The 23,553-nt window shown below is 38.0% G+C and overlaps 2 protein-coding genes across 4 annotated transcripts in view; both read left to right on the forward strand.

The window, feature by feature from the left end:
* The window catches only part of CEP112 (centrosomal protein 112), a 728,584-nt gene extending 709,263 nt beyond the window's left edge, over positions 1–19,321 (forward strand). The window contains exon 28 of the transcript XR_012481126.1: positions 19,215–19,321. The gene's annotated coding sequence lies outside the window, so the exon portion shown is untranslated. The remainder of the gene's footprint in view (positions 1–19,214) is intronic.
* Positions 19,311–23,553, forward strand: part of AXIN2 (axin 2) — a 39,418-nt gene continuing 35,175 nt past the window's right edge. For all 3 annotated transcript variants that reach the window (XM_074260581.1, XM_074260583.1, XM_074260582.1), the window contains exon 1: positions 19,311–20,143. In XM_074260581.1, coding sequence (XP_074116682.1) covers positions 19,317–20,143 — 827 coding nt within the window. In that variant the 5' untranslated portion in view covers positions 19,311–19,316. The remainder of the gene's footprint in view (positions 20,144–23,553) is intronic.

Below are 23,553 nucleotides of genomic sequence, written 5' to 3' on the forward strand. Positions count from 1 at the left end.
TAACTAAAGGGTCAGGATTGAGAAGGGAAGAAAGTATAGCCGTAGTAGTTATGACGGACTTGAATCGAAAGTCAAGGTTATAAACTTAGTAGAGATGGGATGGTAGCATATTATAATCAGAAAAAAAACATTTCTGGGTTGTTCATGATTGAAATGGAATATGTGTACATAGAAGGGCCAGAGCAAATTTGTGAGTCATGAGACTCAATTCCAAGAAGAACACATATAGTCCTAGTAGGAGTCGACCTGAGTCATGCTAAACTCTGGCCACAGCCAATGAGGAGCTTTCCCAATTTTACCCATATAATATTAATACAATGAATTACCTGCTCAACACCTATGGGGAAATGAATTCTGCAAAAGATGGTATGAAGAAGAAATCAAAAACACCATTACTCATTTAATCTGTTTTTAAAAAGTTTAGTAAGGATAAAATTGACAATAAGAGCATTACTACTACTACTATTACTGCTACTACTGTCATTGCCAATAACTCAAGATGCATGCTAATAGAAAGTTTTAGAATAATCTGCAATATCATAATTTGTCCAGGCATCATTCTATTAGATACAGTATATGAATACACATGATTATGAATGTAATTTATACAAAAAAGAATTACTAGAAGTGCAGAGAGGGTCTAGATACCTTAGCAGGTTCAGATAAATTGAAAGAATTGAAATTTTTTAGCCTAAAGAAGAGATGACAACTCCAGGGGATAGAATAATTAATACTTATAAAGTGTTTTAAGGTTTTTAAAGAATTTTACAGACATTATCTATTGTTTTTCTTATTATAATCCTGGGACATAGGTGTTATTATTTTCAACAATTTATAAATGAAGAAACTGAGGCAGGCAGTGTTTAAGTGACTTGCCTAGGGTTACATATCTAGTAAGTATTTAAGGCAGGATTTTAACTCAAATACTCCCAACTCCAGATCAGTCCACTATATCAGTCCACATGATAGTTTACACTATCATGCAGCAAAGACATTATTAGATTTGTCCTGCTGAGGTAGAACTAGGAAAAATGGCTAGAAATTGAAGAAAGCTAAATTTAGACTCTTTAAGGGAAATTTTCCTTACAATTAAAACTATTCAAAAGTAGAAAATTTTGCCATGGTTTGAGATGGGGGATTCCCCTCACAAGGAAGATTCAAGCAAAGACTGGAGGATGATTTTTTAGGTATCTACAAGGAGACCTGAAGATATTCTTGTTCCAGTGTAAATTGGATTATATAACTTCAAAAGTTCCTTCAAACTTTAAAATGTTGTGACTATTTTTCAGGGATGTTTGTAGAGAAGGAATCATAAATTATTTGCTAATACCATTTTAATCAGGTTTTTTTTTTTGTTTATTTATTTTTTGGTTTTGTTTTTTTTTAAATCGTTTAATATTTAAGGCCTAAGCCCCATGGGAAAGTGGGAATGAATAACAAAGTATTTGACTTGTTGACAGTAACACAAAAGCAGCCTAAAAGAGTATTATGGGTACAAGAATATGTGTAACCATTCAGTTATATATGCTTCTAAATGACATTATGAAATTAGATACTCTAAGTCCAGTGAATGAGCAAAAGACATTTTAAAACACATAAATACTGCTAATATATTAACCACTGCCTTAAAGAAGACAAAAAATTTTAATCAATAAAACAATGACACCGAAATTCAATAATTTAGGAAAGTAGGGCAGATTAGTTAAACAATTTACCAACTCATAGACAAAGCCAAACACACCCACCAAAGTTCTTTGACAAAGTGAAGTAATTGATGATTATAAGTTATCCTAAAGGTTTTTGTTTGATGTTCAATTATTGTGTACAGTTTTAAGTCCATATTACACTTAACATTAGAGTAACAAAATTGTCCTGATTCTATATCCCCTCTTTCTATTCTTTTTTATAGTTTTTTTGTGTTCCATTAGTGCTCTTTTGTTTTTCTTTTTTTTCTCTTCTGTTCTGCTGTCTTCTCTGCATTCTTGTAAGTACTTACCCACTCCCCATTACTACACACAGTAACCACTCCACCTCCTAAAATAGAAATCAAGCCTTCCCTTGTAACAGACAAAGTCAGAGAAAAAAAATCACATATTGACTATGTCTGAAAAGATATATTTCATTTCTAGTCTATTTTTCTGCCAAGAGGTGGAAAGCATGCTTGGTCATCAGTCTTCTGAAGAAGTCATGATTGATTAGAGTTCTTAGTTCTTTCAAGGTTGTTTTCCTCTATATTATCCTAATTAATCATTGTATAAATTATTTTTGTGATTCTGATGTTCAATTCACTCCAGCATTTTATACTAAATCTTCCAGGGTATCTCTGAATCCCCTGTTTTTTTATAATATTCCATTTTATTCATATACTATAATTTGTTCAGCCATCCTCAACTGATGGACACCCACTTTGTTTCCAGTTCTTTGCTATAACAAAAATATACTACAGTAATTGTTTTCTTTGACCTCTTTGAAATATGTGGCTAGTATTTGTATTGAGTCAAAGATATACATGATTTAGTAGATTTTTGGGTATAGTTACAAATTGATTTGCCAGATGACTATATTGTTTCACAGATTCATGGTAAGCAGTTTATAAATGTGCTTGTCCTTTTTTTCATACTGTCTCCAAACATTTTTTTATTTCCTCTTTATATCATATTTTACAATCTCAAGTATGAAGGGGAATATTACAGTTGTTTTAATTTGCATTTCTTTTATTTTTAGTGATTTGGAAACCTTTTATGTGGTTGTTGATAGCTTACCTTTCTATTTATAAAAACTGCCTATCTTTGATTATTGTGGAATGGTTCTTTTCTCATATATATAACACATGTGTATATATATATATATATATATATGTGTATATATATATATATATATACATATATATATATATATGTACATTCATATATACATATATATTTGTATGTACATTAATTTCCTAATTGCCTTGGGCATTAGACTTTGATCAATAAATATGCTGCAAAGATTTTCCCCCTAGATAAACAAATTATTCTTTTAATTCTAACTGAAGAAGAAAAAGTAAAAGAATAAATATTTAAAGAATATAGTACCTACTATGTGCCAAGAACTATGATAAGTACTTTTTCCTCTTAAAATATTACCTTATTTGATCCTCATAACAACCTTATGATGCTATTTTTCCATTTTGCAATTGAGGAATCTGAGGCAAACAGAAGTTAATTGACTTGCTTAGGGTAATAGTGCTAGTAAATATCTGAGGCTAGATTTGAAGTCCCAGCCTAGTGCTCTATTCAGTGCACTGTTAGGTGCAGTGGTTTTATTTCTATAGAAGTTTTGTTTCAATTTAATGTAATCAAAATTATTTGTTTTATCTTTTATGATTATTTCTATCCCTTTGGTCAACAACCTTGGCTTTCATTAATATATGTGTAAATCATTTCCTTTTCTTTTCCATTGTTATGACATTTAATATTTTATAAGTATTTTAATAATACATATATGCACATATATTATATAATTGAAGCTTATTGTGGCATAGTATATAAGCTTTTCCTAATTTCTGCAAGACCGCTTTCTAGTCTTCTCACAGGTTTTGTTGAATAGCAAGTGTTTACTATAGTCATTGGAGTATCCTTAGGATTATTGGCATAAACTACCAAGTTCAACTGGTCTGAGCCTTATTTACCTAGGATGTTCCATTGATCAACTTTTCTGTTGCTGTTGTTTTTTCTGATACCATTATAATAATTTTGATGATTTCTCCTTTATATTATACTTTAATAATATCTGGTACTGCTAGAAACTTATTTAAATTTTTAAAATAAAAAACTTATGATTTTATTCCTTGAGATATTTTGTTATAATTTTGTCTGGTTTTATAAAATACTACTTTGGAGCTCTGATTGGTATAGTACCAGACCCATAAGTTATTTTTGGTAATTTTTCTATTTGTTATATTATCATGACCATACAATTAATATCTCTAATTTTTCTATTATTTCTTTAAATATTGTTTTCTGTGGTATTACTTTGATTTACATATGTTTTTTGGGGGAGGGTTCCTGGATACTTTATTCATTCTTTATTTTAAATGGAATTTCTTCTGTCATTTCTTTCTGATAGTTTTTAGTTAGTAATATGCAAAAAAGCTAATGATTTTTATAGGCTTATTTTATATCAAGCTATCTTACTGAAATAACTTAAACTTGTAGTTAAATATTTTAAAATCTTGAAATAAGTCACCATATTATCTTTAGAAAGAGCTAATTTGGATTATTTTCAGTTTATTCTGATTACCTCTTTTAAAAATATTATTATAATTGCAAGTATTTCTAGAACTGTATCAAATAATAGTTGTGACAATGGTCATCCTTGCTTTACCCCTGATCTTTCTGAAAAAATCTCCCATCTTTATTAATGAAAGTCTCCATGATGGATAGTACTATTTTTTGGTATTAAATAGATACTGTTTGTAATATTAAAGATAAGTCTAATTATTCCTTTACTTTTTAAATCTTGATCAAAAGCATTTTTGCAACTAATGATATAATCATATCATTTTAATTTTTTTCTATTAAGGTGGTGTATTTTGCTTATACTTTTCCTAATATTAAACTAACACCAAATTCCTGATACAAATTCAACTTCCTAATAAAATAGTCTTTTTAATGTGTTGTTTTAACTTCTCGGATAGCTAAGTGGTATAGTAGACAAACCACTGGGCCTGGAATCAGGAAGACCTGAGTTCAATTCAGACTCAGACACTTACTAGCTATGTGATCCTACGTAATCCTCTATTTGCTTCAGTTTCCTCATCTGTAAAATGAACCGGAGAAGGAAATCACAACAGATTATTAATAGTATTGTTGTTACCTAATTTTTTTTTCAAAATTTACTAGAGACAGTGTTCTGTTATTTCCTTTCTTTGCCTTACTTCTGCCTAGTTTGAATATAAAGACATGTCAAAGGAATCTTTGTTGGAAGAATGAGAAAGAAGTATCATGCTTTTGCCAATAATATTTTATAGCAAACTAAATCAATATAGTCATGCAATAGATTAAAATGCACAAGGAATAAAAAAAATCCCATTGTGATTATTGTTGGTTGATTCTTTTAAAAAAAATATTTGATTTGATAAAAGTACCACCTTAAAGATTAAAACTCCACTTCAGTAAGATGCTTCCTGTGCATAAGTTAAAAATCACATAAGACCATCTTTAAAAATTAATGATGATAATGATGATAACTAGCACCAGTATAGCTCTTTAAAGTTTGCAAGGCAATTTACAACTATGATCTAATTTTTCCCTTATAACAATACTGGAAGATGAGACATTTTAAAGATAAGGGAATTGAGATAGAGGTTAGGTGACTTGCCTAGGCTCACACAGCTAGTAAATGCCAGACTGAATTTGAATTCAGTCTAATTCTAGGTTCAGCACTATTGAACCACCTAATTGTGTTTTATAGCACCAGAGATAAGTTTGTTCAACAACAAACTTCTTATTAATATCAAGAAAGCTATAAACCACACAACTATATGCTTAACAAATATAAATGCAACTATATTGGAGCACAAAGTCCAAAGTAAAGAGGATTTCCTTATAGATAGTAAGGTCCTCCAGATGTTCTTCTTTGTGAATTATACTGTGTTGATTGCATCAATCTTCTGAAACTCTTAAATGATTAGTGTTGTCACTCAGAAGAGTTTAGTTTAAATATCTATACAGGAGAAATCAAGTTGATAAAGAATGCTTCTTGTATAAACTTTTATGTACAGTTGGATGGCAACAGATATATATATATATGTACATATATATGTATATATATACATATCAGTATATATATCTTTATATATGCCTTATGATTGCCTAAGCCCAGAATTGAAGAAAGAGAAGAAAGGGAGGAAGAGAAGAGAGAATGGATTAGATTGCTTTTGGGAAATTATGCAATTCTATGACTCCAAATTTCTTCCTGCAATAAAGTGTGATATTTTTTACATCAATATTTTATGGTGATACTCTATGACTTAGTCATAGAACACCATAATCTCTGAAGAATTAAAGTTATGGGTCACTCAAAGGGCAATAGTGAAATAATCTATATTGTATTCCTATCAAAGAACTATGCCTAAGATATCATGTAAAAAGTATCATCAGACATTTGCATGAAAAGGAGAAAGAAAAGGAGACTGATCATATAGGTAGAATAAGGGAAAATCCATGAATAAGCCTGTCTCACGTATCTACTCAAGGTAAAGAGATTTAATAAAGGCTCTATCATTTTGGGGAGTCTCCTTGTAGGTTACTTCTGGCAGGGGGAGGGAAAAAGAGAGAATGCTTAGGAATTATATCAAAATAAGATAGTAAAGAGAGATTATCACCATGAGTGAAATCACATATCTATTGAAATATCAAAGTATACTGAATGAAATATCATAGTATAAACTTTTATTGATGACTTAAGAGTCTTCATTATGAACATTATTTGTTGTACTATGCTATTTGCAATACCATATATCTTCAAAGGCCAATAAGGAAGATATAGAATAGTTTTCCCCAATTAAATGAGACTAGACCAATGTACATCTTGCATTCTTGTCTTAACATTTTATGGTTTTTCTATACACTGACCTCACCCATTACTTCTTACAGTTTACTATGTCAGTAGCTTGCATGCTGTCCACTATCTTTTCCCTCATTTTAATTTGTATTTTATAGTCTGCTCTCTGTTTGGAAGCTAGTTGGACAACTTTGTTAGAATTGCAATCAAAGCAGAAATAAAAAGTCTCCCCCTCTATTTGGAGGGGGAGTGAGAAAAGTAGGGAATGGAAAACTCTCCTATGAGGAAAATATTTAGTGAAAGAACTTAACTATGTTGACTCTGTCTGCTCAGAGATCTTTTTTAATTTCCTCATTTGGTTTTAGATGTCTTCTAAGGAGGGAAGGATTTCTGGATAACAATCTTAGTTGTGTGAAGTATTCATTGTAGATATATTTTACTGATCTATAATAATGATGGAGTTTGTATTGTTTAAAGATTCTTCATTTTTGTTGTTCAGTAATTTTTGATTCTTATGACTCCATGGACCTCTGTCCTGAGGTTTTCTTGGCAAATATATTGGAGCAGTTAGTTATTTTCATCTTCATTAGTAAAGAAAGATTAAGTGCTCAAAGTCACACAACTAGGAAGAATTCAGTTCTTCTTAATGTCAAGTCCCGCACTCTATCCAATGTACCACTTATCTGCCAAAAGAACCCTCATATATTAAAAGACTTTTAAGTCAATATTTTCCTCATTATTTTAAATAATGACATTTTCTAGCAGAGTTTGCAGTAGTCTCTTCCTCCTCCTCCTCCTCCTCCTCTTCTTCCTCATCCTCTTCTTCCTCTTCCTCTTCCTCTTCCTTGTCCTTCTCCTTCTCTTCTTCCTCCTCCTCCTTTTTCTTTTTTTTTCTTTCTTCTTCTTTCCTCTACTTCTTCTTTTGGATTCCTTATGCAAAAGGGTCCATGATACTAAAAAAAAGTTATGAATCCCTGTCCTAGAATATTTCCTGGAAAAATATTGAGATTAAGTAACTTGCCCAGAGTCACACATATAATAAGCATCAAAGAATTTTGAATTAGAATTCAGTCCCTTCTGATACCAACTAGTATTCTTATCCATTATATCATATTATTCCTATGTCAGGGATGACTGTTTCAAAGGAAGTAACAATCTAGGAAAGTCTCCAAACAGACTTTAGCACAGATATTCTCCAATAGTTCATAGTTCACTAAAATCCTTATGCTGCGCATTTGGTTTTGAATCCCTTAGCCACTTTTCAGAGGAACACACAAGAAGGGATATTGGACTGGAGGGTCAAGGAGAAAGAAGCAGGAGTTGATCATGAAGAAATGCTACTTATTGTGTGACAGGCAAGGGTCCCATAACATACATGTATGTCAGTTGCAGATTACTTTTCTTTTCCAAAAAAAGTTTTTTTTAGTTAACAAGTATGTATTTTCCCTCCTTCTGATACCATTCCTGCTAGGAAAAAATATGCTTGTAATAAATATGAATAATCAAATGAATCCCTGAATTTGTCATGTGCAAAACTGTGTCTTATTCTACATATTAAGTCCATCACCTCTTTGTCAGGAGGAGGGGATAGCATTCTTTATCATCAGTCCTCTGGAATCATGGCTAGTCACTGCATCCATAAGAATTCTCAGAGTTTTTCAAAGATGTTTGTTTCTATAATGCTATTGTTGTAGGACTGGTTCTCCTACTTCTTCTTATTTTACTCTGTATCCATTCATACAGGTCTTGCTTAGTGTCTCTGAAATGATTCCCTTCATTGTTTTTTATGGAAAAATTAATATGCTTAATAATTCAACCATTCCAAAGCCACTTCTGTTGTGATTTTCTGGAAGTTCCTTTTTAGTTTACAGACAAATATGTTTTACTTCAAGAAGTCACACTGTCATCTCTCACTTGCTTCTCTTATCTCTCCTCCTTTTTTTTCTTTTCCAGTAGCTGAATAACACCACATGCTTATCCTGTGATAGTAAAACATAGTGCAAATTCTTCTCTCCTCTGCACTTTATGTATGAACCATACTTAAGAAAAATGCCTTCTAGGTTTAATGGGAGAATTCACTGATAATTTTAAAATCAACTCCTCAGTAGTCATTGCACTTCAGTTAGACTATATTTTTCTCATGTCTTCTTTGTCAAATGCTAAGATAAATTCTACTTGTTTTTGAGCTCTAAGTGTATTTCCAGTTTTAAATACACAAGAAAAAATTTTATGATGAAAAAAGAATCTTCTTATCATATGATCTAGAAGACTGTAATGTCTTAGATCCAAGATTGAAGGGTAGAATGGTGGCAAGGAAAGAAGGTGGGTTCTGGGAAGCAAGAGATATGGCTTCATAATCAATTGAAATGCTTCAGCAATTCATTTCCTTTTTCTGGACCTCAATTTCCTAGACTATAAAAATGGGAGATTTGTAACAAAAGCTGTCTTCTACCTTGGACATTCTGTGATTCTGGGTGGAAGGGAATTAAAGTGTATTTGATCAAATTATTACACAGGATGCAAAAGGAGTCTTTTAATAGGAGATATTCTAAAGAATATATTCCAAAGAATGAGGCTTTGGAGTCAAGATGAATATGGGTTCAAATCCTTCCTCTGACATTTACTACTGTTGTGATCCTGGTACAAGCCAATTAACCTCCCGAAACTTTGATTTTCTTTCTGTTTAAAAAGTTTTATTGGTAGTTTTGTTTTTATATTACAAACATTTACAGATTATCCCCACTCCAGAGCTCTCTGGTAACAAAATAAAACAATTAAGCAAAACTAACATATGAGCTCATCTGAAAGTACATGCAACATTCCACATCTGTAGAACCTCCTCCCCCTCTCTATTTTTAAAGTGTTTTTTTAAAAATAAGAGAAAATTTTTTTCTTTCCCTTCCATTTCCTACTTCACTGGGGAAAGAAAGAGAGGGGTGAAGGAGAAGGAGAGGGAGAAGGGAGGAAAGAGAGGTAGGAGAGGAAGAGAGAAGGAGAGGGAAGGAGACAGAAAGAGGGAGGAGGAGGAGGAGAAGGAGGAGGAAGAGAAAGAGAGAGAGAGAGAGAGAGAGAGAGAGAGAGAGAGAAAGAGAGAGAGAGAGAGAGAGAGAGAATAAAAACAAATCTCTTAAAACAAATATGTATAATCAAACCAAAACAAATTCTCTCATTGGCTATGTATATACATATACACATATGTATTTTGTGCATATACATATTTGTACATACCTATTTACATACACATGAACTTGCACATATGTGTATTTTGTGTGTGTTTGTGTTTATTTGTCTGTAAAATCATACAGTCCTTTGGAATGATGGATAGTCAGCATATTGACCATAGTTTTTTTAGTTTTCAAAGTTGTTTGCTTTGCAATTTTTTTTGTTATTGCACACATTGTTCTCTTGGTCCTGATCGTTTTGTTCCATATCAATTAGTAAAAGTCTAAATTTTTGTTTGTTTTCATAATGTGATGTAATGTAACTTAATGTTGATGTTATAAATCATTCTGGTTCTGCTTACTTGACTCTGTATCAGTTCAACATTGATTTTTCCCATCTGAAAAACAAGGGAGTTGAATTAGCAGGCCTCTGAAGACTTCACATCTTTAGATCTATGATCTTGGTATGAAGAAGGTTATTTCAGATGGTGTAGAGCACAGACCAGGAAGACAGTTTGGAATCCTGCTGAGGCACATTCCCCCTTTTATACAACATACCCTCTGACCTCTCATGTGTCTTACTTGCTTTAGATTCCTTCACTTTCTGTCTTAAATGAAGAAAACTGTCTGAATTTATCAGTATACCATAGTGAGAAATGAATTAGCCTGTGGACAACAGAAAAACCTGTTTCAATTCTAGAAAGTCTTCAAATTTCTGAAAAACCATTTAGAATTTGAAATAAAGTACTGGAAGAATCAGAAAATTAATTTAATAAACATTTATTGATATTCACTATGTGCTAGTTAGTGAGAATACAAAGATATCTATCTATCTATATCTATCTATCTATCTATCTATCTATCTATCTATCTATCTATCTATCTATCTATCTATCTATCTATTAAAAAAAAACAGAGTTCCTGGATTCAAGGAGCTCGAAATCTGGTGGAGACAAAATACAACCTGAAAGATAACATGTGATAAGTCTCACAACAAAATAATAAAGTGGAGTCAGGTGAGAGAGTATTAGTGAAGATGAAAGACCATTTAATGGAACTGGTCCTTGAAGGACAGATTTTAACTGGTAGAGGCATGAAGGGATAGTGTTCTAATTGTAGGGACCATAGATACAGAAAAGTAGGTTGTGCAAAGAGAAGAAATGGGAAATAAGACTGGAAAGATGGGTTATAAACTGATTTTTGAGGTCTTTAGGACCTTTAGGAATTTAAATTTAATTCAATATTATATTGAATTTTGAGCTGGGGAATGATGTAATAGGAACACATTAGAAAAATTAACTAAGTTCTAAAAGGCAAATATCTACTTAGAATTTGGAAGATACCTGTTTTTTTTTTTTTTTTTTTCAGCTTATTTCCTGAAGATGAGATCTTTTTGGATCTATTTGATACTGTAGAAAACATTAAATACAAAAGACTAATAACTTTCTTTTGCTATGTTGATTTTATTCTTAAGTTTTCATCTACTCATAAACTGACAAAAGTTAAAAAATGCTGTATTCCTTGAACTCTAGAAGCCTGTATTTTAATTGTAAAGAAAGCTTAAAGTCCTTAAAAAGTAAAGTTAGTTAGTATTTTTGTAATTATTGTTTTCATAAATGGTAATTTTAAATTTAATAAAACAAGCACAGTCATTTTATGAGCAAACCAATTTATATGAAATGTAATTTTATGTCCCTAAAGAGGCTACTGGAAAAGGCATAGGAAAATTTAATATTACATATATTTCAATTGCAAGCAACATTTGTGTTTTGTTCCTCTCAAATCCCAGACACACCCCACCACCAACACCACCATTTTTCCTCAGGGTTTCAAAATTTCAGAAAAGTTTTGAATGTCCTTCCCCCAACCAACATATTCTCAAGGAATAGAGAAAAAAAACAAATACAAGAATCAAGAAAAGAGGAGAGGAGGGAGATAAAGGAAAGATAAGAGGAGAATTCTGGAATATGTAAACAGAAGCTCCATTAACCATCTTTCCTCCAAAGCACCAGTTTAACCTAATCATCTTTAAAATAAACTGAACTCATTGAGGGACATACAGAAAGAAATGACATGAAGGGATATTGAATAGATAATGTAAAACAATGAGAGGGTAGGGATCTAGAACAGGTAAGGTAAGGTCCTCCCTAAAGGGAGAGAAAGGAAGCAAATGACCTCTCAGGATTCCTTCTAAAGGACTCCTAGTCCCGTAGATTTTTGTTTTGACAACTTTCCAAGGGTGTGTGTGTGTGGGGGGGGGGGGGGAAGATCCACTCTTTGTTTTACTGAACTTGCTTCTTGTTAGGTGGAGTGTGCTGTTCATTCTCTGTGGGGTGTTTTTTTTCCCCCCTTCCTTTTTCTTTTTTTAAAGAAAAAGAGAACAGTGAGCATGTGCAGTAATCCATCACCTTGCTTTCCAGTTTCCAGGCAACAGTACAGGATTACAATTGGTCACATGATATATCTGCTGCCAGGGAGAAAGGGAAAAATGGAAAACCATACTCTTTTAAGAAAGAGGCTGGATAACAGGTAGAGAGGACTTTGGTGGCAATATGGGCAACAAGTGGTCAAATGATCTCATAAAGGCAGGAGGTGTTGTATCTCTGGTACCAGTCTGTGTGCTTGATTATAGAATAAGTAATAAATAGTAATTATTGAACTAGGTAGGTCAGTAGCTTAATACTAATCGAGAGCTCTAGGTACTCATTCCTCAGTTCTGTTACCATAAAAACCATCAGGGAGTGAAAGGGAATCCTGTTTATAATCTCTAACAACTTTCCAGAGTAGACCCAGGGAGAGGCATAAAAGGCCTGTAGACGCTATGAGAAAATAAAGAGAAAGCACCCTTGAAGGAAATGTGTCCAGTTTCCATTTTAGAAATCCTCTCTTTGAATATGGTCTGTTTTGATTTTGATTGGATTTTTCTCTATTGAAGTTCTTTATTCTGTGAGAAACTAAATAAATGACATTTATATACCTTTTTGTACCAACACTAACTATAGAAATATGAGCTGGAAATAGGTTAACACCTTGAGAACTGAGAGATGGCTACTTAAATATATGTGGACATAAATGTCTTTTTACCCCAACTTTCCCAAACTTTGGTCTATGTCTTTGTTTTCACAAAACATTCATTTCCATTTATATCCTTTTCTCCTCTTCTCTGTATCAAAGTTCGTGGTTTTGTTTTTTGTTTGTATATTTGATAAACTGAGCAGATTCAACTGATACATAGACAGTCATTGGCAGCATATACAACATTCCACATTTATAGGATGTACATTTTCCTATCTCTTCTCTTGGGTCAAAATTAGTCATAACTATACTGTATTTAGTTTAATGTTATTGTTCTTTTCTTCACTTTATTACAGTCATTGTTTATAATTGTTTTCTATGTTCAGATTGCTTCACTCTATATTAGCTCATATAAGTCTTTCTATGCTTCTCTGAATTCTTCACACTCATCATTTCTTATGGTGAAATGCGTAATAAATAGTAATCATTGAACTAGGTAGGTCAGTAGCTTATTACTAATCGAGAGCTCTAGGTACTCATTATTCAGTTCTGTTACTATTGAAGTTCCAGTGGATTAGAATCTAGTACTTTGCTACCACAAAAAAAAAAAAAAAAAAAAAAAAGGTACATTTTCATCTTTGATCTCCTTGAGGATTATGCCTAATGGTGAGATCTTTGGGTCAAAACGTGACTTTTTTCCCTATACAATTCCAAACTGTTTTTCAGAATAGTTGGACTAATTCACACCTCCATCAACGGTGGAACTGAAATCTATGCAAACATATAGTTCCCTGTATGTATCTACAGCCTGGTCACAAACTATGATGGAACATTTAACATTATTCTCTTGCATTCCTTAAAAGCTAGTGTTGAATTCTGAGTTGATCCTACAGGGTTTCTCTTTTGCCCACAAATAAATTTGTTTTCTCCATTAGAGAATCTCCAAGGCAAAACTCACTCACAAGCTCCTCCTCTCTTTCCCTGGAAGGACCCAGAAAATAGATTTCATTCACAAAAGTCTACATCAAATTCATTTTAACAGGTATTAACATCTACTGTGTGCTAAGCATTGTAGAGACTAATAATAGTCCTTGCCCTCAAGAAGTTTGCAGTGTGTGTGTGTGGAGGGGAAGGAGCTGGTGCGGAGAGAATTGCTTATGGCTATCACTAAGTAGAGGGACGTCAGTCGGCCAGTTTACCAAGGAGATCAAGGGTATTGTATGTGTTTGGGGGGTGGAGGTGACTTTGTGGTTTCTATTTTGACAACAGTGCTTCTGGGGCCCCTCGATCCCTTTTTTCCTAAAGACCAGTCAGCTTCTGGTTAACCTCATCCTAGTTTGGCTCACTAAAATAACAAAAGAGCAGCCCTGCTCTATAGAGGATGAGGGCACAGGCTAGCCAGCTGGGGGGCGTCAAACCTTGTTGTTTTCTTATACTTAGTTAAATGGGTAATGAGACAGCTATACTTCTTTTCTGTTCTGTCAGGTCACCAAGAGACTTTTTTTTTTCCCAACTGAGAGAAAATAGTTCTTCTGAAGGCCTAATCATAGGTTATAGTAGGTACCTTTGCATTTTAAAGAAATTCTCATAAATTAAGTTTAGCAAGAAAGGCAAGGTGAAAAAAAGTGACTTGAAGAATTGTCGTTTTCAAAGTGTTGAACTGAAAGTCATGTTGATTATGTTGGGGAAAACTGCCAGAGAGCAAGCTGGAGTTCTGGTGCACACCGTACTTCAACTAAATAAGAAAGAAAATGTATTAAATCATCACGTTACAGAGAGACGCCTCCCCTATTTCTTACTTTTTCCCTTAATACTTCTGTGTCTGTAGACTATTCTTCCCAGTGACAAGAGGTTATGGCCATAGGTCTTTTGAGTTCCAGGATAGAGGGAGAAATTGAAGGGGGGAGGGGAAACTGAGAAGTTTTCAAAACATTAAAACCTTGTGTCTAGAGAAGAAATATTCCATGTCTTTAATATTTAACACATGGGAGGATGTGAACACCTTAGGAACAGTGTGGGGGCTAGAGGCATAGAAGTGTAAGTACGTCCCGCTGAAGAACCGGGCTTTGGGACAGAACAAGAGGCGGCGTCGCGGATTTTCAACTTAATTGGCTCGGGAAATGCCTTCTAATTAGGTGTCAGGATTGCTTCCCCCTCCTCCAGTACTTAGGCATCTACTCCCACATCTCCTTCCTCTCCATCACCTTAAAGCTGGCTCTGTTACATTACCCAGCTTCAATCGTACTAGGGCACAGAAAGCCCAACTCCCAAACATGCACACTTCCACGCATGTGTGTGCTCAGGCTCGTGCTGGCTGAAATCTTACCGGTGCAACTCCCAGGTAGGAAACCACCTTCTCCAGTAAGCAGGCTACAGCTCCCCAGGGAAACTTTAATTCAAAGGAAGAGGAGAGGGGGGAGGGAAGGAGGAGGGAGGTGGGGCGGGGGCAAGTGTTTGATGATGATAGGGGGAGAAAAATCGACTGCAGGGCTTGCAGTACTGGATACAGCCAGAATGCTACACATAAACTTGCATTCCAGAGGGGGGGCGGGGGTGGAACAGAGGGGGGGAATTCAGAACGCCGTGGTTGGGGGAGGGGGCGGAGGGCGGCAGGAACTGAGAAAAGAAGCACGGATTTAAAGAAGTCAAAAACTCAAGTTATGAAAGGAGAGAGGTCGGCACCGGAAGGGTTAACTAGGGGAGTGGAACTTGCCGCGGCTGAGGGCGGCGACGGAGCCCGGGGGTGGTGGACTCTGTGGGGGGATGTTGGAGGTGGGGGGGCTGTCCCTTTAAGGCTCCTCGGGCACTATGGGGATTGCTGGGCTAATATGATTGGGGCGGCGGGATCACTTACTTCTGACGCTCCAAAGCCTGGGGGAGTTGGCTCAAGATTGCTTCTCTTTGATAAGGTCCTGGTAACTTAGTAACAACTCCGGGGATTAAAAAAAAATAATCCATAAAATGGTTGTAAATATCTGTTTTGAGTCTGCAAACTCTTACAAGAAAGCCATGTTTGAATATTTTAATATGTAAAGTAATGCACATGTAATATGAGGTGGAAAATCCTCATCAAAGAAATGTTTCGGGGTGTGTGGGGTAACCCAAAATTATAACACACACCCCCTCTGTTCTCCGCCCGAAATTCTTGTCCTTGACTGCAATGAAGGGGCTGCGGCAGGAGGGGAGCAAAGGACCGGGGCAGCCCCCAGACCCGAGGGGCTCAGAGGAGGGGAGGGCAGGAGTGTGCGTGAGGGGGGCAGCCCGAAAGGTATGCGTCTATATGTACACACGTATGCATGTGGGGTTATGTTCCAGGACTGTGGGTTAGTGGAAGGAAACAGGGTTGTTGCAGAAAGGCGCTTATCTCCCTTTCAGGACCGTGCTTCTCGGCTCCTGCCTTTGATGTGCACAGTTAAACCCACAGCTCAGTTTTTGTTGGAATAGCCCGGAGGACATTTGGTGCATGGAATGACTGCTGGAAACAAGACCTGTGTTGAAAGAAGGGGAGGGAGGGGGGCTTAAGGGGGGAAGGAAAGCTGGGATGGTGGTGGCAGGGGCATCGGATCTTTTGCATAAAAACGGGTGGTGGAGCGATCCCATTCAACTCCCCCCCCCTTTTCGGTTAGATTAAAACAACAACAACAACAACAAATTCATACATTACAGTTTAATTCCCAGCCCCTTCCTTACCCCCCCCCCCCCCCAGCTGCCCATGTTGTCTGATGCCTTTGCAAAGCTGGGCAGGATAGGGGTGGCCGGGTGCGGAGCCCGGGTCCGGGCCGGGGGCCCAGTGCTGGGAGCCTTCGAGGTTTCGCTGTGGAGCAGACGAGTGGATCTACGGTAAGTTGCAAAGAATGCAGTGATCCCGGCGCTGGCCCCTCTCTGGAACCCTTTGATGTGCTCTTGGCTGAGGCTTTGAAGTTTTTCAGGAAAGCTATTTCGGTGCTCGCTCCCAGGCAAGCGAGGAAGGGAGCCGAGGATTGCGTAGGGGAGGGGAAGGTTGAGGGGCGGTGGGAGTAGATTCACTAGGAGTGGTATCCCCTTGACCCCCCCCCCCCTTCAATTCATGTTCCTAAAACCGAAAGATCTATGGCAAATACTTATCCAAGTGAGGAAGTGTGTGTGTGTGTGTGTGTGTGTGTGTGTGTGTGTGTGTGTGTGTGTGCGCGCGCGCGCGCGAGCAGGGAGAGGGGGAGGTAGGGAGAGATCTTTTTGTGGTCTGATTATTATCATTATTATTTATGTGTGTGCGCTCCACATCCCCCCGCCCCCCCGCCCGCATCTGCGAGTGTTTGGTAGGTGAGATGAAAGGATGGCAGTTCTCTCCGTACCCCTCCACCCCTCTCTTACCCCCACTCCTTCCCCCTCCTCCCTCCTCCCCCTCCTCCAGCTACTCCCTGTGAAGTCCTAAGGGGCCCAGAGAGCTTAGTTAGGGGGTCAGTTGTTGCTTAGGACGCGAAGGAAGCAAGTGGCTTAGGAGTTTAGTGAGGGTTTTTTCCCCTCGCTCTCCTTTTTCCGCCTTAGATCTCTAGCTTTTTGTTTTGTTTTGTTTTTGCCGACAGGGGGAAAAGGGACTACCAGCCCTGTCGCCATTTCTGGAGTTTTATTATTATTTTTTCTTTCACTTAACGTGTGTGGGGTGGTGTTTAAGGCTCGGTCCTTTTGAAGAGTCTTCTTTTCCTCGCGGCCCCGGTATCCTGGCGCCGGGCAGATTGTGAAGACTGCTGCTGCTTTTCCTCTTCCTTCTCGTCGTGCCTCTGGTTCCGAGGAGAAGGGGTCCGGTCCTCCCCTTTTTGGGGGGTCTGGGGAAGGAGTTGGAAGACTACCTGGGAAAGCCTCTTGAAGGAGATGAGAACCCGGCCTCGCTATGCCCTCGCCTTTCAGGTAGATCTGTTAGCCAACGCTGGGACTTAACCTCATTTTCTTTTCCACTGCCCTTCTGCCAGCTGCTCTCCCCCACTCCGGCTTCTTTCGCCTTTTGCTTCTCTCCCTCCTACCCTCCTGTAGTTCCCGGGACCGCAGATCTCCAGATCAGATGGCTGAGCTTGCGAGACTCCTACATCCCGGGACGCCCCCCTTTTCCCCACCCCAAGTTTTGGTTCTTAAGACCGCAAACCTCCCCAATGTACTGCTGACGCCGTGAGGTTTTTAGGTACGGGACCCCCTCAGACTAGCTCTCTCCCCCCGGAGCGTTTTGGTTCCCAGCACCGCAAACCTGCCCTTCGGAATGGCTGAGGTGGTGGGGCTCCCAGCGTCTCAGGCTCCATCCTCTCCGACACCCCCCCCCCCCAGTCGGGCTCCAGCCCCCACGCCTGAGAGTCCTCCCCCTTGGGCTCTCGTATGTACTCGCTTGGTCTGCTGGAGGATTTTTTTTTTTTTTTTTGGCGGGGGAACCCAACTGGGCTGATGCGGAGCTTTTGGTTCTTGCAAGATTATTGATAATGTCTCACCACCCTCACCACCCCTTCCCTAATTTGCTTCTGAATTTTTCCTTCTTTTCTGAGGGGAAAAGGTCTGTGTTTGGGGTGGGAAAGTGGAAAGGGAACCGATCCACCTTAGCCTCAGAAAAAGTTTGGGAATAGGGAGGTAGGAGAATGTCAGCTTTCCGAGGTGTGCTGGGGGGGGGGGAGTGGGCGGAAGCGGAGGGAGCTGCAGGTAACTGTTTATCCCTTTAGGGCTTAAAGTATCTTTTAGGTTTGCCAGGACCCGGCGGGGTGGGGTGGTGGGGGTAAAGGGGAAGGGAGGCAGTGGACAGTTTAAAATCTAGGTCTGGAAGCGGCTAGAAAATTGCATGGGGGGGGGGCGGGGAATGAGGTCCTCAGGCAGCATCCACAATGTGTGTTCCGTGCACAGCAGCTTCGGCACTGGACTGGGAGTTCTCCTTTCTGGGGATCATAATCTGAATTTTTAAGGAGTGAGAGAAGAGGGAGAAGAGTGGAGAGGAAAGGAAAGGGGGTGTGGTGGTGAGGAATGGGAACCATATGCCGGAGGAAGAGCACGTTTCGAGTTCTGTGTAGCTAAAGCCAAGTTGGGGTAATTGAGCGAAATTGGTTTCACCTGCCAGCGACCTGCGACTTCAACTTTGGATATCAGTATTGGGGAAGGGAGGAAGAGGAGGAAGAAGGAAAGAAACAAATGTTGCTGAAGGCTCCTTTGGAGACCGGCTTTTTGCTGTATGGGATTCACTGGGTGCAGTGGGTTTATCGAAGGTTTTTCTTCAGCCCTTTCTTTTTCTTTCTTTTCTTTTCTTTTTTTCTTCTTAACCTCCTAACTGGAAAAGTGTGCGGGGAGTTCAGATTTCTCTTTTGAAACGGCGCATCTGATACTTTTGATCAGCACATTGGAGATAGCTGGGTTGCCTGATTTGAATGTGAAGAGTTGAAAAGCCTGTTTACTTTCTCGCTTTGATGTTGGGTGGATCTGGTTTTGATTAGATCAATACTCTTTTCTCTCTTCCACCATCCTTCCCTCCCTCCCCCTTTCCCCTTGCAGAGAGAAGGTTCCGAGGAGCCTTTGCTGACTTGAGTGAGAGGGACCACGCTGATTGCTTCGGGGAACTGGAAGAGAAGAAACTGTGAGAAACACTCCATCACCATGAGTAGTTCTGTGTTGGTGACTCATATCTCAGACCCCAGCAGTAGCTTCAGAGAGGACGCTCCTCGACCCCCAGTGCCAGGAGAAGAAGGAGAGACACCACCATGCCAGCAGTCTGCCCACCTCAGCCAGGGCAAGAGCCCAGTCAGCAAAACTATGTCTATTTCTTCCAACACTAGGAGGAACGAAGATGGCTTGGGGGAGCCTGAAGGCAGGGCATCCCCAGACTCCCCTCTGGCCAGGTGGACCAAGTCTTTGCATTCTTTGTTGGGTGATCAAGATGGGGCTTATCTTTTTCGGACTTTCCTGGAGAGGGAAGAGTGCGTGGACACCTTAGACTTTTGGTTTGCCTGCAATGGATTCAGGCAGATGAACCTTAAGGATACCAAAACGTTGCGAGTAGCCAAAGCAATTTACAAAAGGTACATCGAAAATAACTGTATTGTTTCCAAGCAGCTGAAACCAGCCACCAAGACCTACATAAGAGATAGCATTAAGAAACAGCAGATAGATTCTACCATGTTTGATCAAGCTCAGACTGAGATTCAGACTGTGATGGAGGAAAATGCCTACCAGATGTTTTTGACTTCTGATATATACCTCGAATATGTAAGGAGTGGGGGAGAAAACCCAGCTTATATTAACAACAGTGGGCTTGGGAGTTTGAAGGTAGTCTGTGGGTATCTCCCCACCTTAAATGAAGAAGAGGAGTGGAGCTGTGAGGACTTTAAAGGCAAGGTTCTGCCTACAGTGGTTGGCCTGTCCAGCAAAACCCTAAGGGCTACAGCAAATGTGAGATCCACAGAAGCTATTGAAAGTGGATACAGGTAAGAACTTTTGGGGAAGAGTGGTACTGTGAACTTTTTCTTTTTAAAAGAGATACACTGAAAACCCTTTATGAAGCGTGATACATACTGTGGGGCTTGCACCTCTTGTCACCAACATCTGTAGAAAGGACCCGGAAAGAGCCCCTAATACCATAATGAGAAAACACTGTCACGAGGATTTGATTCAGCAGTCTGTTAGCAATCAGCCCTCTGATCTAGTTCTTCTTTGATTAAAAGGGGATGATGAAGTTAGAATCATGAAACCTATCAGCTTCAAAAAAAACTCTTGAGGAGTAGTCACAAAAGTGGTTTAGCTCTTGCATTGTGCTGGAATTTTGGAAAGAGTTGAGTGAGAGTAGGGCATTTTTAAAAGGCCTCTGAATCACCAAATCCACTAAGCCACTATTTGTGGAAGAGGTCATTCCACTGTCCATCTGCATGGAGTTTAATTATTCCAAAAGGGAAGCAGCTGGTGGCAGTGCAGGAAATAACATGTACACTTAGATTACTTTGGTTAAGCCATATAATTTGGACTTTCATGTTAGTTTTAGAGCCAACAGACTGGCTTATTGTTAATAGATGACTGAGATTGTGACTTACTTATATTGAATTAGATATTGCCTCAAAATAAAATTCTTAATGTAGAGAACCTTTATGTTTTCCAAGGGCCTTTGCTTTGTTTTCTAATGCTGTATTAGCTCATTGTGTGTGTGTGTGTGTGTGTGTGTGTGTGTGTGTTTAAGTATTTGTCAAATTGAAAATTATGCTTTAGTTCATGAAGATCTTAACCCAGAGGGTGGGTGCTTTTGTACTCTTTGTTGATTCTTTAAGATACTTTGGAACAACTTTTATTTTACCTGTTCAAATGACAGTTCCCCCTATGTTTTTTCTTCTTTCTTTTCAACTTCCAAGTGGCTTTCATGAAAGTTAACCTTGAAATTTTAAAGTATTGTTTACAGACTAAAAAGGGGAAAAGATAAGTTAATTTCTTTAGTACTCAGGTAATTGAGAGTTGTGGACTTTTTAAGCTGTTGGGTCTGAGATCTTGGCTACTGTTTCCTCTTTAGATATATAATTTTATCTGTTGTACTTTTAGTGGGCGGTACTTAGTGGGCCTTTGAGAACTATTACATAGGTAAACTAAATGATGGTTGAATGATGAAGGGAATAGAGGATGGAGCAACTTCTTGGTTGCTAATCCTACAACCACCAGACAGTTATCTTGAGGGTATCCCTGATTGTTACCTAGGTAGAATTGGAGGAGGGTTGTCTCAAGAGGTGTTGTATATCATGTATATCAAAAGTAGAAAATAAGGGATCCTTTTGTGTTCCTTGACCTCAGGATCTTGAAGAATATTTTTCTGGATGAGTGTCATTGTCCAGCTGATTGCCTCTGGGATACTGCCCATGTGCTGGTTAAATTTGTCTTTCTATGATCCCATATTTAATTAGGTAGTCTTTTACTGCCACTTTTAAGACTTTGGTTTCTGATGATCCATATTCGAACTGTTCTATCTTATCTGAGGATTGTTTTTGTTTTGCTTTGTTTGATGGGGACCAATGTAAACTTCTTTCTCATTACAGATGAGTATCATCAGAGCAGAGTTTAAATGTGAGGTTCTTGGGGCACATTGAGGTTAAATGACTATCCCAATATGTGTCAGACAGGACTTGACTCCCAGGCCAACCCTCTCTCCACTAAATGTGCATGATGGTCTGAAACATTAAATTATCTTGACATATTTTCTTATGCCTGGGATGTTAGATGACAAATACATGTAGAATTTACTTTTATTTTGACTTAGGTAAACCTTTGTTCCATAGTACAGTTCTAGAGGATTTTTTCTCAACCTACCCCCATGTTTATAAACATGAATATAAAAATTGTTCTAAGGCCTAGACAGACGTTCATAAACAATATAATCAGACTTTTTAGACATACTTGGTTGTATAGTATTTTTAACTTTTCCTATGTACTGCCATAATTAGAAGATTTAAAATTGGCATTTGTGATGGGTTTTAAGGTTATAAAAAACTTCTTTCCTTTATTTATTTTGAGCCCCACAGTCCTGTAAAGTTGAGTACTATAGATAATATTTATTTATTTTTAACAAGAGCAGAAACACTTGTTGATAAATGAGAAACTGAGCTTGAGAGCCTAAATCTAGTAGGTGTCTGAGATGGGATTTGAACCTGGAACATTTTAAACTATTTATAAGCTTCCTAGTTCTATTCACTTTAATAAAGGTTAGATAGCAAAAGTGGTCCTCTTAAAAAAGTATGAATATGGTTGGGTACTATGCCTTCCTGAGAATGTACATAGTAAGTGCTCTAAGTTACAATGACTTTTGGTAGGACTGTTCTTTAAAACAAAATAAAACAAATGACCTGATGCATTACCATATGTGCTAATGGAACTTATATGGAATTAGGGGGTTAGAGTAATGCATTTATTTTGGGAAAGAGCATCCGGAGAGAGTTTAGTTTGGGGTACAGATTTTTATCTCTCCAAAAGAGCACTCCATTGTATTCTTTCTTTAGAGTGCTGCTTTGGCAGTGTTTGTGTGTTCCTCTCCAAGGTAGACTCATCTGCCTCCCATTAATTTCTCTGTTCTAACATCAGTGAGCTTGGCCTTCCTTTGAAATAAGTTGGGCCAAGCAGATGGCCCTCTACTGGCTCAAAGTGCTTCCTGTCCTTTGAAAGAACTCACTTGATGAGGCCCGATTTGTGTGAAGCTATTGGAACCAAGTTTGGCTTCAATTATCCTAGATGCCACAGTAAAGCTATGCTACGACCAGCATTCCATGATTAAGTTAGAGAAGAGGTCCTCTGAAGGCCTGGTAGCCTCTAAAATATTACTTGTTTGTGTATTTCTCAATAACCCTAATTATCCCCTAAAGTGAGAATCCAAGAATATCTTGAATGCAAGTTAGTGGGGCCTCAGGAAAAGTGGGAGTGTGCCTGCTTTTATGCAGTAGTCTTGTTCAGTTGTCAGAGGGGCTACTTTAGAACCCTAAAGTGACAGGGAAAGACTTAAAAACAAGTACTTTAAATTACATTGGTTGTGATAGGGGATCCAGAAAAACCAACTCTATTGTACGGTCTTTGTAAGGGGGCCTTTGCCATGTCCAGTGTATGGAAAGCAACATGCTGTGTGTCATCTTGTCAAGATAAGAGATAAGAATAGTCTGAAAAAACAATCAGACCTTCTTGAATCTCCAAAGCAACTACCACCTGACAGCTGAAACCAGTTTGCATATTAAAGTTGGAGATTGAATTGAGTATGCAGTATGAAATTTGCATCATGGGCTACCATTTTCCATTGGAATTTAAAATCCTTGCAAGCAACTTGATGCAAAACAGCACTGGAGAGAAACAATCAAGCCATCTGGGTACAATTATTGTTGCA

This window comes from Sminthopsis crassicaudata, chromosome 4, assembly GCF_048593235.1.
Source record: "Sminthopsis crassicaudata isolate SCR6 chromosome 4, ASM4859323v1, whole genome shotgun sequence".
NCBI classification, from domain to species: domain Eukaryota; kingdom Metazoa; phylum Chordata; class Mammalia; order Dasyuromorphia; family Dasyuridae; genus Sminthopsis; species Sminthopsis crassicaudata.